The sequence below is a fragment of the Phodopus roborovskii genome, unplaced genomic scaffold (assembly GCF_943737965.1).
Source record: "Phodopus roborovskii unplaced genomic scaffold, PHOROB, whole genome shotgun sequence".
Classification (NCBI taxonomy): Eukaryota; Metazoa; Chordata; class Mammalia; order Rodentia; family Cricetidae; genus Phodopus; species Phodopus roborovskii.
Genome location: NW_026126599.1, coordinates 5504984 through 5520477, shown reverse-complemented (window position 1 = coordinate 5520477; position 15494 = coordinate 5504984). Strand labels below are relative to the sequence as shown.

At 50.7% G+C, this 15494-nt stretch overlaps 1 protein-coding gene across 1 annotated transcript; it reads left to right on the top strand.

Annotated features, from left to right (window-relative positions):
* Nucleotides 1–126: 126 nt before the first annotated feature.
* Ints15 (integrator complex subunit 15) lies at nt 127–14196 on the top strand. Its single transcript, XM_051205159.1, has 6 exons — nt 127–559; nt 1133–1354; nt 3647–3812; nt 8225–8749; nt 9590–9629; nt 13410–14196. The coding sequence occupies exons 1-6, from the start codon at nt 368–370 to the stop codon at nt 13609–13611; spliced, it is 1347 nt and encodes a 448-aa protein (XP_051061116.1). The 5' UTR covers nt 127–367; the 3' UTR covers nt 13612–14196.
* The last annotated feature ends 1298 nt before the right edge of the window (nt 14197–15494 follow it).

Below are 15494 nucleotides of genomic sequence, written 5' to 3'. Positions count from 1 at the left end.
ACGGCGGGGAGGGGCCTCGTGCCCTCGCGCTTGCCCGTGCGGGTCTCACCGCCAGGGGGCGTTCACGAGGGCGCGCGGCCGCGGCCTGAGCTTGGCCCCAGCGGGCCGCCGTCTCCGCCCCGGCATTCCGCCGCCGGTTCGGCCGAGCGGCATCGACTCCCGCGGCTCTGGTTGGCGCCGCAGTCGGACCCAGGGCTCCTGCTGGCCCGCTGCGACGACGAAGACGATGGCCCCCTGAGCGGGACGGCGCCAGGTAGCGGCGGGCGGGCGGGAGCCGCAGCCCTGCCCGCGTCGGAGCCCAGGCTGATCGCGCCTCTTTGTCTCCGGGCGGAAGTGGGACTCGCGGCGGGGACGCGGCGGCCGCACCATGAGCGACATCCGCCACTCGCTGCTGCGGCGCGACGCGCTGAGTGCCGCCAAGGAGGTGCTGTACCACCTGGACATCTACTTCAGCAGCCAGCTGCAGAGCGCGCCGCTGCCCATCGTGGACAAGGGCCCCGTGGAGCTGCTGGAGGAGTTCGTGTTCCAGGTGCCCAAGGAGCGCGGCGCGCAGCCCAAGGTGCCCGCCCCGTCCGTGCCTTCGCTCGGTGACAAGCGCTCGCCCGGAGGTCTCTCCTCATCCTACGGCCCCCGGCCCTGCAGTTCAGCGGCGTTACTCAACCGCGTGCCTGTTTTCGCAGGCGTGTGACAGTCGCCTGCTAGTGATCCAGGAGGAGACTTTTGGGACTGACTACTTAACATCACTGGAGTCTCAAACCTGAGTCCTCTGGGTTGTTGCTTAATTAGATGCACGGTTTTCTTTTGCATAGTCGTAGGGTTAAGTCCCCGGGGCTTAGGCTTCAGAAAGGTGAAAAAGTACACCCTGAGCAAAAAAAAAAAAAAAAAAAAAAACTGATTTTTTTTCTTTTTTTTTGGGGGGGGGGCCCTCTGCCTCATTATGTACTGTGTAACTCAAGCCAGCCTAGAACTCAAGGTCTTCTAGCCTTAGCCTCTTAAGTGCTGGGATTCAGGCATTCACTCCCAGAATCCTTTACCGTGGGAACTAAAGAGCAGCCACTCTTGATTGTGGGAGCTAAGGGGCGGGTGCAGGCCCCCATCTCTCACAGGTTCTCTCCCGGGTTTGTTTTTACAGAGACTGAATTCGCTCCAGGAGCTCCAGCTTCTTGAAATCATGTGCAGTTATTTCCAGGAGCAAAGCAAGGACTCTGTACGGCAGATAATTTTCTCCTCCCTTTTCAGCCCCCAAGGGAACAAAGCCGACGACAGCCGGATGAGCTTGTTGGGAAAGCTGGTCTCTATGGCTGTGGCTGTGTGTCGGATCCCCGTGTTGGAATGTGCGGCCTCCTGGCTCCAGGTACTGTTCTGGAAATAGTTTTACTTCCCAGAGTCTCCATAGACAGGATAACAAGAGTTTGGATGTAACTGGTTATCTGTAGAGGTCTTTCACACATGTGTGATGATGTCTATCATTGCTGCCTGGGTGTTACCCCCCCAGTCCCTTTTTTTTTTTTTTTTTTTTTTTTTTTTAAAAAGCATAACATTTGTTTGTTTGAAACAAGGGCTTGATATGTAGTCCACCCAGGCTGGATTCAAACCTCATGACCCTTCTGCCTGAGCCTCCTGAGGATTATAGGTGCCACTGTGCCTGACTCTGGAATTGTAGCCTTCTCATGCACACAGTAGTAAATGGTTATGGTTTGTTTTGTTTTTGAAACAGGGTTTGATTTTAAATGTAGACCAGCTGGCCACAAACACACAGAGACCCACCTGTCTCTATCTTCTGAGTGCTGGGGATTAGATATATATGCCACTACACCCAGCTTACTTAAAATTTTTATTATTATTGTACATGTATGATGTGTGTGTGGTTGCCTGTACCACAGCACATCTGTGGAGGTCAGGACAACTTTGTGAAGTCAGTTCATACCTTTCACCTTTTTAATTTCTGTGGTAGGAGACAGGGTTTCTCTTGGTGCCATGGCAGTCCTGGAAGACCCTCTGTAGACCAGACTGGCCAAGAACTCGGAGATCCACCTGCCTCTGCCTCCCAAGTGCTAGGATTAAAGGCATAGGTCACCACACCTGTCTTCCTTTACGTTTAATTTTTAAAATTTTATTTATTTATTTGGTGTGGGTGTTTTGCCTGTATGTATGTCTGTGCACTACCTGTGTGCTTGGTGCTTGAGCCAAGGAAGTTGGGAGAGGGCTTCAGATCGCAGGAACTATAGTTACAGATGGTTGTGAGCCACCATGTGGGTGCTGGGAATCAAACCTGGGTTAGCCAGTGCTCTGAACCATTGGATCGTCTCTTTAGCCCTCTCTCCTTTTACCTTTATGTGGGCTCCAGGGTTTTATCTCAGATTGTCATGCTCATGGGGCATGAGCTTTACTGGCTGAGTCACCTCACCATCCCCCCTTTTAAAAAAGAGTATTATTACTGATTAATCTTGATGGACATGGAATTCACTATGTAGGCCAGGCTGGCCTCTAACTTGCAAAGCCATCTGCCTATCTCTACCTTCCCAGATTAAAGGTTTATGACACAACACCTGACCCCAAATTATTATTATTTTGTTGTTGTTGTTTGTTTGTTTGTTTTGTTTTTCGTTACAGGGTTTCTCTGTATTGCTTTGGAGCCTGTCCTGGAACTAGCTCTGTAGACCAGGCTGGCCTAGAACTCACAGAGATCCACTAACCTCTGCCTCCTGAGTGCTGGAATTAAAGGTATGCACCACCAACACCAGGCATCCAAATTAATTTTTTTTTAATAAAAAAATGGCCTCTTCTTTAGAATAAATGAGAAATCTGTTTCTTAGGCAAAACGATTATACCTTAAAAATGCATAGGATGAAGGATGGCTTAGTAGTTAAGAGCACAGACTGCTCTTACTAAGGGCTCACATTCAGTTCCTAGTACCCAGGTCGGACAGCTTGCAGCTGCCTAGAACTCCAGCTCCAGGACATCAGTCCCTCTCTTCTGGCCTCCTTGAATGCCAGTACTCCCATGAACATACTCACACAGAAACACAGGTATACACACTGTTAAAAATAAAATCTTGCATTTGGGAGGCAGAAGCAGGTGGATCTCTTAGTTTGTGGCCAACCTGATCGACAAAGCAAATTCCAGGACAGCCAGGGCTACACAGAGAAACCCTATCTTGAACCCCCCCCCCAAAAAAAAAAAAAACAAAAACAAAAAAACAAACTCTTAAAAGACAAGTTTGACTAGCCAAAGCTCCTGATCCCTTTGCCTCAGGCTTCCTAGCACTGATACTAAGGCACGGGGCCACCATGCCCAGCGGTGACAAACATTCCATCATGTGACAGTCGGTCTCTTTTGAACCTCCAACTGGCAGTGGTTAGCTTTGATCTGTGGTGTCTGGCCTCAGCAACCATCTTACAAAGTCAGCTTCTCGAGAAGGACCGGCAGAAGGTTTACATAAATGTTCCAGCTTTGCGGGCTGCATGGTCCCAGTTGTAAGAATTCACCTCTGCCCTCTGGTGCAGGAGCAGCCTGGCATAACAGGCAGAGGAGCTGTGCTGGAGTATGTGGGTGGGGGACCGGTTTCCTCGATAACCCCCCTCCTTGCTCCAAATACCTGCTAGTTCAGAATTCATTAGTGACGCCAACCATGGCTTCTTTTCAGCGGACGCCTGTGGTCTACTGTGTGAGACTTGCCAGGGCCCTAGTGGACGACTACTGCTGTTTGGTGCCAGGCTCGGTTCAGACACTGAAGCAGATTTTCAGTGCCAGTCCCCGTTTCTGCTGCCAGTTCATAACGTCCGTGACTGCACTCTACGACCTGTCATCAGGTAATTGTCAAGCAGGTTGTTCTGCCAAAGCAACTTCTGGTGAATGCCAGCTTTGTGTATTTATCTTTTAGTGGTGGAGGGGATGGAGGGGTTGGAACCCAAGGCTCTGTGCATGCGAGGCAAGGGTTCTACCATGAAACTACATCCCATGCACCAGTGAGTACATTAGCTTTTGTTTTGTTATCTGTTAATTTTTGTGTGCATGCACAAGTGTATACAACGCACATGTGTGTCACATGTGTGTGGTACCACCGAGGCCAGAAGAGGATGTCAGAGCCCTTTGAGGTAGGTTATAGACTGTCCCAACATGGGAACTGAATTCGGATCCTGATAGAGCAGTAAGTGCTCTTAACTACTCTCCATCTCCTTGCATTGACTTTAAACTGTGAAATGCCTATTGTGGGCCTATGTCTAAAGGTTGGCATCTGGACCTTTTTTCCTTTGCTAAAGGGACTTTGTTTAATTGTTCCCAGTTGCTTGGGTCTGAGTGGTGGAAATGAGCATAAAAAGCAGGGCCTGGGGCCGAGATAAGTTCTTTTCCTGCTTCCCCAAAGATTCATTTTTTTAATTATATGTGTGGGTATGTGAAGGCCAGAAGTTCCTTGACGCTGAAGTCACAGGTGGTTGTGAGCTGCCCCAGGTAGGAACTGGGAACCAAACTCACGTCCTTTGTAAGATCAGCAAGTGCTCTTTTTATTTTGTTATTTATGTGTTTGCTTATTTTGGTTTTTTAAGACCAAAGGTTTCTCCTCCTCCTCCCCATCTCCCTCCTCTCTTCCTCTTTTTCTTCTGTATGTGGATGTTTTGCCTGCATGTATATCTGTGTGTCACATGCATGCCTGGTGCCCATGGAAGCCAGAAGAGGATGTCTGATGTACTGGGACTAAAATTTCAGACAGTTGTGAATCACTCAGATCTTCTGGAAGAGCAGCCCATGCTCTTAACTGTTGAGCCATCTCTCCAGCCTTGGAGTTAAACCTTTATTTATTTTATTTTATTTTTTATACATGAGTCTTTATTGGCCAGTTACTTGAGGGGGATGAACCAGGAGGAGTTGGTGGCACAGATGCCAGGCCCGCCGTGCTTCAGGGGCTTGTAGGTAATGGAGAACTTGCGTCCAGGTAGTGGCCGATCGATATCTCTGGCTTGATCTCCACTTGGTTGAAGGTCTTGTCATTATACATGCCCACCATGCTGCCTACATCTCAGGCAAAATGATCATGTCCCTCAGGTGGGGCTTCACCATCTTGGGCTTCACCATGGGTGGCGCCTCCTTCTTGGCCTTTTTCAGGCGCTTGAGAGGGAGAGCTGCTTCCGCCGCATGCTGCGGTTCAGGCATTGCCTATTGGTCACTGTACAGCCACATCAGCTGCTCATAGGACGTGCCCAGCAGTTGGCCCAGGTCCACACCATGGTAGGTGAACTTGTAGAAGGTCCGCGTCTTCTGTTCCATTTCAGCCTTTTTTGGTGGCTTCTAGGAAAAGGGCCTTTATTTTTTCACATTACATTTATTTATTGTGTGTATGTATGTGTATGTGTGTGGGGACTTGCATGCTACTGCATGTGTGTGGAGGTCAAGAGGACAGCCCCTCCCACCATATGGGTCCTGTGGGTGGAACTCAGGTTGTCAGGCTTGGCACCAAGTACCTTTCCCCATTGAACCTTCGCTGGCAGGTAACCCTTTTTAACTCCAATTCTTTCTTGGTGGCACTGAATCCTTAGTCCCAGTTTTACTATTTAATTTTGAGACTTCCTCAGTGGCTGTCAGTAGAGATTCCTAGATAGCCATGAGAACATTTGGCTTTGACCAGGAAAAGCCCAAGTGTCCCGTGTCCCTTGTCCCTGTCAAGTAGCAGCTCTCTCTGCTGATTCCCCATAAAAAACAAAACAGTAGAAGTCATTTGACTGTGGTTAAATGGGGGCAAAGGGCTCAGGCCTCCACAGCCTGGGCTTTGTTGCCCATTTCCTGTCATGGACAGGTTTCCAGGAACAGGGTCAATAGGCAGAGCTTTTCTGGATAAGTCCCTCCACATCTGTGTCTTCTATGGCCTCTGTAGTGTTGGGTGACTCAGGCTCATTGCTTTCCCATAATGGAAAGGTATATGTGTGGCTTTCTGTGTGGAGTGAGGCATTGGGCCTGCGTGTGTGCTCAGGGTTCAGTTTTCTCCTCCTCCTCCTTTCTGCCCTTGCTGCCTTGGGGGTTGACAAGTTGTATCTTGTCCTGATCTGATAGCTAAGCCAACAGCTTGAGAGCCTTAAGGAACCTTTCCTATTTCCTGTTCATTGCTCCCTTTATTATATGTGTGTCTCCCTTCTTACCCGTTTTATTGCATTTAAACTTCATAGCTCTCAGACTGGAGAGATGCCTCAGCAGTTAAGAGTACTTGTTGATTTTACAGAGGACCCAGGTTGAGTTGCATATATGTAGTGCACATACATACATGCAGGCAAAACACTCATGTGCATGAAATAAAATAAATAAACCTAAACTTTGTTACTCTGTAGAACATTCGTTTGGAAATAGTGTGGGGATGCATTCTGCCTCTGAGGTTAGCAGGTCCTACGAAGAGGAGCCCTGCTGCCCAAGTCGAACTTCTCAGTCACTCTTGTCAAAGTTCCTAAGAGCAGTCACTACCAGTGATTGCACTCGGACCCTTGCTTTTCCAGCAGGAGAGATGTCACTAGGCCTATTTACCTCATTGCAGTTCCTTGCAGATCAACAGTCACCTTAGACCAACAGGATGAAAGTTGGCCTTGACATTGAGAGTGGGTGATTTGCATGTGGAATGGGAAGTTGTGCTGTATATCCAAAGCAGGTATATGTATACACAGGTTGTGTTGTGTGTATGGCATATTTCCTTATAAGTCACAGTGGCCAGCCAGTCACTCAGCACTGGCCCTGGCCCTGAAGATGATTGTTAAAATGGCAAGCAGTGCTGTATTTGGGTGCTGCTGCTCATAGCATTCTGAGGCAGTCTGTGCCTCCAAGCCAGCAAAAGGAAGAAAATCCCCTAGCCACATAGTAGCCCCTCCTGCTGGACAGATTTCAGAGCACAGGCCTCCTGTGTGAGGGTGGAGAAGTCAGTCACCAAGCACACTCTGTGTGCTTGCACAACGAGGGCACAGGTGCACACCTCCACCTGTGCACACGCTGCCTTCAGGCCACTGCAGATGTCTCCACCAAGGCCTGGGCATGTGTTGGAAATATAGATGGCATTACTCAGACAGAAACTCCTTGGGGAATTGAGGGGCAGAGGCAAGATTGTCACAGGAGGTTGTAGACCACATTTATCCCAGACAGGAACAGTCTCAGAAGGGACCATCTTTCCAGAGGAGGAGAAGCTGGAAACCTTATTCCAACAGAGGGAGTGCGTGCCTTGCTTCCCAAGTCCTCTGAGCCGCTTGAGTCAAGCACAGGGAAGGACTCGGCCGTGCTTTGTCTTCTCGTGAGCTGAGAATACTTAGTCCCAGAGAGGAAGCTGGACTGCAGCCAGCCTTAGCGTATACCATACTGATTGCAAACTGGGCAGTGTAGCCTGGTAGCATAAGCCAGGCTCAGACACCAGCCACCATGTGCTTCTATTGAGTCCTAAGAAAGGACTCAACAGTTTCCTGCCTCTGTTTTCGGGGGAGCAGTGTGGGGCGCTGTGTGGATTAAGTAGATGGGTCTGTAGAAAGGACCAGGACCAGCACCTGACACATAGTAGGCCCATAGTTAGTGCCAACTTCTATCCTCATTAGTGCTGTTGAGGAGTCGAGCTGGTTCGTAGATGAGGGGTCCAGCTCTGGGGCTGAGATGTCCATTGGTGGCTGATAGATGACTGACAAGACTCCAAGCTACTCTCTGAAGACCACTATAGCACTCACTGTGCTACGGAGGAGACACTGGATATAGGGTAGAAACCTACACCCAGAGATGGGTGAAGTATGCCAGTAGTTTTGAGCTAGGGGCTGGTGGGTGGGATGGCTCTGTGCCCAGAAGTGTGTGCCACCCAGCTAACAACTTGAGTGTGACCCCTGGGATCCACATAAAGGGGGGATGTGGGAGAAAGAAGGGACTCTTGCCGGTTGTCCTCCAGTAAATGAATAAATAAATACATGTGGGGGGAGTGATAGAGTAAAAGGAAATTAACTTTCTGGGGTGTTTTGGTTTTTTTTTGTTTGGTTTTTGTTTGTTTGTTTGTTTGTTTGTTTTTTTTGAACCTTGACCTTGACCATAGGGTCCTGGACACTGGGGACAGGACAGTAACCCATGGAGGAGGTATAGGAAAGGAGATGGAAGATGGGTGAACTTGGGCAGTAGACATGTGAGCACCAGACAGGAAGGCTGTGAGCTTCCATCCATCACCAACTGTCCACTTGGCTCCTGTCTCCAAGACCAGAGCCACTCCCAACTGAATGTCTCTTTGCAGATGACCTCATCCCACCTTTGGACTTGCTTGAAATGATTGTCAGCTGGATTTTCGAGGACCCAAGGTTGATTCTCATCACGTTTTTAAATACTCCCATCGCCGCCAACCTGCCCATAGGATTCTTAGAGCTCACGCCCCTTATTGGGCTGATCCGTTGGTGCGTGAAGGCCCCTCTTGCTTACAAAAGGAAGAAGCCTTGCCTCTCCAACGGCCACATCAGTCACAAGGTCACCAAGGACTCAGGCACAGGCACAGACAGAGACTCGAACCTGCTGTACTCGAAGTTACACCTGAGCGTCCTGCAGGTCCTTATGACGCTCCAGCTGCACCTGACCGAGAAGAATCTGTATGGGCGCCTGGGACTCATCCTGTTTGACCACATGGTCCCAATTGTAGAGGAGATAAACAGACTAGCAGATGAACTGAACCCTCTCAATGCTTCCCAGGAGATTGAGCTTGCACTGGACCGATTGGCCCAGGCATTGCAGGTGGCCATGGCATCGGGGGCTCTGCTTTGCACAAGAGGTGAGTGCTGGTCCTGTGGTGTGGGCAGAAAGGAGAGATGATCCAAGACTGGCACTACCTTTACTTTGTTTAGGACTTGCTCCCCTTCCCGGTGACTACAAGGGAGGTTGATAGAAAGCCCTAGAATATCCCCCAAAGTCCCCCTCATCCGGGTGCTAATGTGCCCTAGATAGGACAGTTAGATATTACCTGGCTCTTTCAGCACAGGGCTGCTTGCTAGAGCATACAGAACTTTTCCTCTGGGGACTTAAGTTTTGGGGGTCTGTGTGTGTGAGAAAGACAGAGGGGTGAGTCCTGCTCTGTAGCCCAGGCTAACCTGAAACTCTTGGCAGGTTTTCTGCATCTTCACTTGACTGCTAGGATTATGGGAGTGAACCACCATGCCTGGATATATTTGTTGTCGGGTTTCCTCTTTTGGTGGGAGGGCGAGCAGTACTAGAGATTGAGCTAGGGCCTTGTGCATGTGTGTGCATGCTTGCTTGAGAGGTGAGCATGGAGCTGCAGTGACAGCTCTGGGTTTGCTGTCTGATGATGGACTGTTCCCTGTGTCCTCGGCTGAGTGTTGCCAGTGATGAGTTCCCCATCTTACCCTGGGTATTTTATAACTCATTGAGAACCCGGACTTCCAGCTCTTTCCCAGCAGAGTTACCCCCTTTCCAAGTGGTTCTTTCCATTTGGGATTTATTTTCTAAAGTGAAAGCTGCCATACAGGAGAATCCAGCTTCTAAGGAGGCTGGGACCTTGCTGCAACAGTCCCTATTGCTGTCTGCTCAGTATTCTTGTTAAGAATCTCAGCACCCAGGTCCCTCCAGATCTAATCTCATGTCTCCTCGGTTTCAGATGACCTGAGAACCTTGTGCTCCCGGCTACCCCATAACAAGTAGGTGTCCCAATCTCTAAGTGGGTTGGTGCTGCTGGGATTGAGGGGGTGGTGAGACAAAACAGGACAGACCCCTTGATCCTGGGCAGAGCTGCAGTGGCCTTATCTGGGCTGCAGGGGGCTGGGCTGGGCTGCAGTTCCCACTGCTGAGCCTTCTGCTGGGTTAGATTCACCCTGGAACAAGTGACCCTCTTGTTGGAGCGGGGAGACCCCAGTGCACTCCCAGTGTCACTCAAGGCTGCTAGACGGGTACGCTTCTGTCAGAGCAGTGCTTGGTTTGGGTGAGCTGCTGTCCCTTTCAGAACCTGGGCATTTCACTTCTGTGACTGTCTTTAGAATGGAAGCCAAACTTGCCTATGTTCTGAGGATGGGACACTTTCTCTGGTGTCCCCAGGTTACATCTCTGTTTGGGAGGGACCGGGTCACCACCCAAGAGGCAGACATGCTGTGGCTTCCCTCAGCAGGTACTGGCTTCTGAGGTGTTTGCGGTGGCATTTGGGAAGTGTCCGAGTCTCAGTCTTCCTCTGGGGTGGTAATGGTGTCTGCCTTGTGGGTATCAGTGAAGGTGAGATGGACAGTCATCACGTGGGAGCAATCTCCAGCTCCAAGACAGTTGGATTCCCTTGGACTACTGTGCGTTCTGGCATCTTGGGTTGTGCTCACTGTCCAGCCAGACTGGAAACTTGTGGAAACGCTAAAGCTCTGGAAGAGTATGCCGGTTTAGCCTCTGCAGTGCTCTTGAGGCTTCATAACTTTGTTTGGTTCTGTTTTTGGTTTGGTGGGATTTTTTTGTTTTTTGTTTTTGTTTTGTTTTGTTTTTTGAGGCAGGGTTTGGTCATGTAGCCCAGGCTGGCCTTGAATTCACCTGGCTTGTAAATTTGTAAATATTCTTATTGAGCTTTTTTGCTTTTTTGAGATGGTTTCTCTTCATAGCCTTGGCTATCCTGGAATTCATCCTGTGGACTAGGCTGTTCTTGAACTTAGATCCTGCTGGGATTAAAGGCATGTACCACCATTGCCAGGCTGCCCAGAGTTATTTTAACAAAAAGAAAATGTGAAGTAAATGAAAAGACCTTAGAGGGGCTGGAGAGATGATGACTCAGTGGTTAAGAGCACTTGTTGCTCTTGGAGAGGACCTGAGTTGGCCGCCCATTCATCACGTGACAGCTTAAAATCAGCTGTAACTTCAGTTCCAGAGGACCTAGTGCCCTCTTCTGGCCTCTATGGGTACTGCATATGTGAGGTACACAGACATAGATGCAGGCTGAATGTCCATACACATAAAGTAAAAAAATCTGTGTGGTTTTGTTGTTATTTTGTTGCTGTTGTTGTTGTTTTAAAAAGGCCTTAGAGGGACTTTGGCCCCTTAACTGCCAGCTCTCTTCATGCCCACAGTGTACTCCTGTCTGAGATTTTCTGAGGGCTCTGGGTCGTATGTACTGCAAACATATGAGGGTCTGTGTCCCTCCCACCATCTCCTTTAAGGAAGCACAAGGCATCATCCAAAGAGCAGGAGGGTCCACTTGGGGGCAGGATGTCACTGTGTACAGCCATGTCATGTAGAAAGCATGCAGGAAGGTACAGCATGGTGGAGTTAGGGCTGGATTTGGTGATGAGAGAGATCAGCATGGACTGCAGGCACATGGCCAGGCCGAGTGAGGTTCACTGAGTCTAGACGAGTGAACGGAGATCTTGTGTCTGCAACAGAGGCTTAAACTGGAGGCTGGAGGCGGCCTGTGTCCTCAGTGTGGAGAGTCTGGGCTGAGGCCTGTGTCCTCAGTGTGGAGAGTCTGGGCTGAGGCCTGTGTCCTCAGTGTGGAGAGTCTGGGCTGAGGCGGCCTGTGTCCTCAGTGTGGAGAGTCTGGGCTGAGGCGGCCTGTGTCCTCAGTGTGGAGAGTCTGGGCTGAGGTGGCCTGTGTCCTCAGTGTGGAGAGTCTGGGCTGAGGTGGCCTGTGTCCTCAGTGTGGAGAGTCTGGGCTGAGGCGGCCTGTGTCCTCAGTGTGGAGAGTCTGGGCTGAGGCGGCCTGTGTCCTCAGTGTGGAGAGTCTGGGCTGGAGGTGGCCTGTGTCCTCAGTGTGGAGAGTCTGGGCTGAGGCGGCCTGTGTCCTCAGTGTAGAGAGTCTGGGCTGAGGCGGCCTGTGTCCTCAGTGTGGAGAGTCTGGGCTGAGGCGGCCTGTGTCCTCAGTGTGGAGAGTCTGGGCTGAGGCGGCCTGTGTCCTCAGTGTGGAGAGTCTGGGCTGGAGGCGGCCTGTGTCCTCAGTGTGGAGAGTCTGGGCTGAGGTGGCCTGTGTCCTCAGTGTGGAGAGTCTGGGCTGAGGTGGCCTGTGTCCTCAGTGTGGAGAGTCTGGGCTGAGGCGGCCTGTGTCCTCAGTGTGGAGAGTCTGGGCTGGAGGTGGCCTGTGTCCTCAGTGTGGAGAGTCTGGGCTGAGGTGGCCTGTGTCCTCAGTGTGGAGAGTCTGGGCTGGAGGTGGCCTGTGTCCTCAGTGTGGAGAGTCTGGGCTGAGGTGGCCTGTGTCCTCAGTGTGGAGAGTCTGGGCTGAGGTGGCCTGTGTCCTTAGTGTGGAGAGTCTGGGCTGGAGGTGGCCTGTGTCCTCAGCATGGAGATCCCAGGCTGGTTGGCAGACTGAGTTCAGCTTTAGAGTAGGGAGGTTCTTCTGATCACGGTGATGGCTGGAAAGAAGCCAGGGTCTCAAACCTGCACTGTACTTGGGATGGGGAATTCTAGAAAGTGAAGGATGTAGATAGGGAAGAAAGAAGAGGAACTGGTGAGGTTCACAATAGACCCCGGGGTCCTGAGTGAGGAGAGTTTCACAGGCCCCGGGGCTGGGGATTAGGCGCCTCTGCTTAGCAGGGGCTGAGATGCACTGGACTCTGGATCTCAGGGTCATTTGAAAAGCCACTTTTGTGGGGCTTCTGTATGGAATGCAGCCAGACTCAATCAGAATTGACACGTTGCTGCCCTCAGATAACACCATGAATGGACATTGGCTCAGGCTGGCATGGAGGCTATCTCAGTTAGGGTGACTGTTGCTCTGTTGAAACACCATGGCCAGAGCAACTTGGGGAAGAAAAGCTTCATTTGTCTTATTCTTCTATATCACTGTTCATCACTGAAGGAAGTCTGGACAGGAACTTAAGCAGGGCAGAAACCTGGAGGCAGGAGCTGATGCAGAGGACATGGAGGGGTGCTGCTACTGGCTGGCTTCTATGGCTTGCTCAGCCTGCTTTCTTATAGAAAGCCCAGGGGGCAGCACCACCACCAACGGGCTGGAAAATGCCTTACAGCTGGATCTTATGTGTCACCTTCTCAATTGAGGCTCCCTCCTTTCTGATAGCTCCAGCTTATGTCAAGTTGACATAACACTAGCCCGCACAGAGGCTACTTCATGAGCCTCAGCTTCTGAGGGCTGAGGGGGTAGGGGTGTCACATGGAGAGTTCCACTTGGCCCATGGTCCCCAGCGTAGGCCACCTCCACTCATCCTTGGTGGGTTGTAGCTTTATCCCTGCAGGTCCTTTCTCTCAGTCCTGTGCTAGGTCCTGCTAACCCCTCCACTCCCTTCCCCTTCTGCAGTCTCCTGTGCTCCAAGCTTACCTGTCAGGAGCCCCTAATGCGAGGGACGTGTGAGGCGCCAGGTGCAGAGGGACAGAACAGCCTCTGGAGTGCTAGGCTGATGGGCATGTGCTATCAGGCTTGTATCCTTTGGGAGAACAGGCCAGAGGCCCAACTGGTGACGCTGGGCTTGGGGCCTTGGACCTAATCTCTCTCCTTGTGTTTACAGCCTGCTCCAGCTGGTGATCTCGGGCCCAGTGCAGCAGTCGCCACACACCGCTCTGCCCCCTGGGTTCTACCCGCACATCCACACCCCCCCACTCGCCTATGGGGCTGTGCCAGCCCACCCTGCTGCCCACCCAGCCCTGCCTACACACCCAGGGCACACCTTCATCTCAGGCGTGACATTTCCATTCAGGCCCATCCGCTAGGTCGGCCCTTCTGAGCCGCCAAGCGGCTGTGTGCCTTGCACTTGGGCCAAGGAAGCCTTCGGAGAGGGGTGCTGGCCCCATGGACAAGGACCCCTGGGAGGCAGCAGGTGGTCCCTCTAGCTGACAGAACCATCTTGGTACTGATGTCCCAAGTTGCTGTCCCTGAGTGCCTCCTACCTGGTCATGTTAAATGTCCAGATTGGATGGGTGAAAGGGAGTATACTTAGCCCACTGCAGAGAGTGCTGTGGGTTTTTTAAATATACCAGTCCCAGAGTGATGGTATCACTCATGCACAGACACTCTCAGCCAGCCACCAGGGAACGCTGGCGGGTAAGCCGCCCCTCGGGTCCATTTGCCCTGCCTCAGGAATGTGATGTGTCTCTGCCACCAACACAAGTGTTCCGCAGCTCCATGAGCTCAGAATGTGGAGGGAGAGACCCACGCTTGTATGCAGCACTGGGCACTGCTCAGGGACACCTGTTGGGATTCCCCATCACCTTGGAAAGGATCTTCTGTGTTTTATTTCGGGGTTATCTCTAAATTTTCCTTTCATGTGTTCAAAATAAATTTTTTTCTAAACAGTTTTATAGGCATTATGGAATTTTCTTTTTGTAGTGCTGAGATTCAAATCCATGGTGTTGTACTTACTTAGCAGGTGTTTTATTCAATGAGCTACACTCCGAGCTCTGTGGAATGTATGTATATATGTGTGTGTGTTTAAAGTTTTGATGTATTTAGGTTAGTCAGTCTAACCAGCTTGATTTCCAGGTCAGTGACAGCAAAACACATTAAATTGAGGAACAACACCCAGGGTCGTCTTCTGGCCTCTACATAGATGCACCCCATGGGGCATTCCTGTAGTCCCATCACCTGGAAGGTAGTGGCAGGAGGAATCAGAAATTGAAGGCTATTTTTGGGCTACACAGTGGGTTGAGACCAGCATACATAAGACCTTGCCTCAAAGAACAAAACGAAACAGTGCTTAGTCCAGAGTATCAAGTTAACCAAAACAGCCATCACAAAGGCCAGCGCTGTAAACATTAGTCTTTAGAGCCTGGTCCAATGGCATCAGTGTGTGCCAGGATGAGACTGTAGGAAGAACTGGGGGACATAGAGCTGACTGCTGATAAAGTGGTGTCTGGGCCAGGTGATCAATGACAAGTGTCACAAAGTGAATGTGAAGTGTCCCCATGTCTTAGGGTTTTATGGCTGTGAAGAAACACCATGACTGCAGCAACTCTTACAAAGGAGAACATTTAATTGGGGCTGGTTTACAGTTTCAGAGGTTCAGTTCATTATATGGGGAGCATGGCAGCCTAAGGCAGATGAGCTGGAGCTGAGAGCCCTATGTCTCGTAAGCAACAGGAAATGGACTAAGACACTGGGCAGTATCCTGAGCATAGGAAACCTCAAAACCCACCCTCACTGTGACTCACTTCCTCCAACAAGCCACACCTAATAGTGCCACTCCCTGTGACGTTTTGGGGGGGTCAACTACATTCACACTACCACGCTCCACAAGCTCTTGAGTTTGAAACCCTGTCTCCAGCTGGTGGTACTGTTTAGGACACTGAACAAACTTTGAGAAGTGTGGAATAGACGGAGGAAGGTCAGTTTCAGGAATGGGCCGTGAGGTTTATAGCCACACCCCGAGTCCTGCCTGCCCTGTTTCCTGATCCTCTCAGATGTGAGCAGGCAGCCTCATCCTGCTGCCACAGTTGAGATGCCTTCCCCTCTCAGAGTGTGAGCCAAAACTTCCCATTCCTCCCTTTAATTGCTTCCTGTCAGACATTTGATCACAGCAGTGAGAGAAATAATACAGTAGCTCCAAGACGGAAATAAGGTTCTTTCTTTCTGTGCATGCATGCAGTGTGTGTGTGCG

What these genes read in the sequence shown, in the direction of transcription:
- Ints15 (XM_051205159.1), top strand. Translation starts at nt 368, where the DNA reads ATGAGCGACATCCGCCACTCGCTGCTGCGGCGCGACGCGCTGAGTGCC. An exon ending in GTGCGGCCTCCTGGCTCCAG is followed by an intron (nt 1,355 to 3,646) that starts GTACTGTTCTGG and finishes GCTTCTTTTCAG; the next exon opens with CGGACGCCTGTGGTCTACTG. An exon ending in GGCTCTGCTTTGCACAAGAG is followed by an intron (nt 8,750 to 9,589) that starts GTGAGTGCTGGT and finishes CCTCGGTTTCAG; the next exon opens with ATGACCTGAGAACCTTGTGC.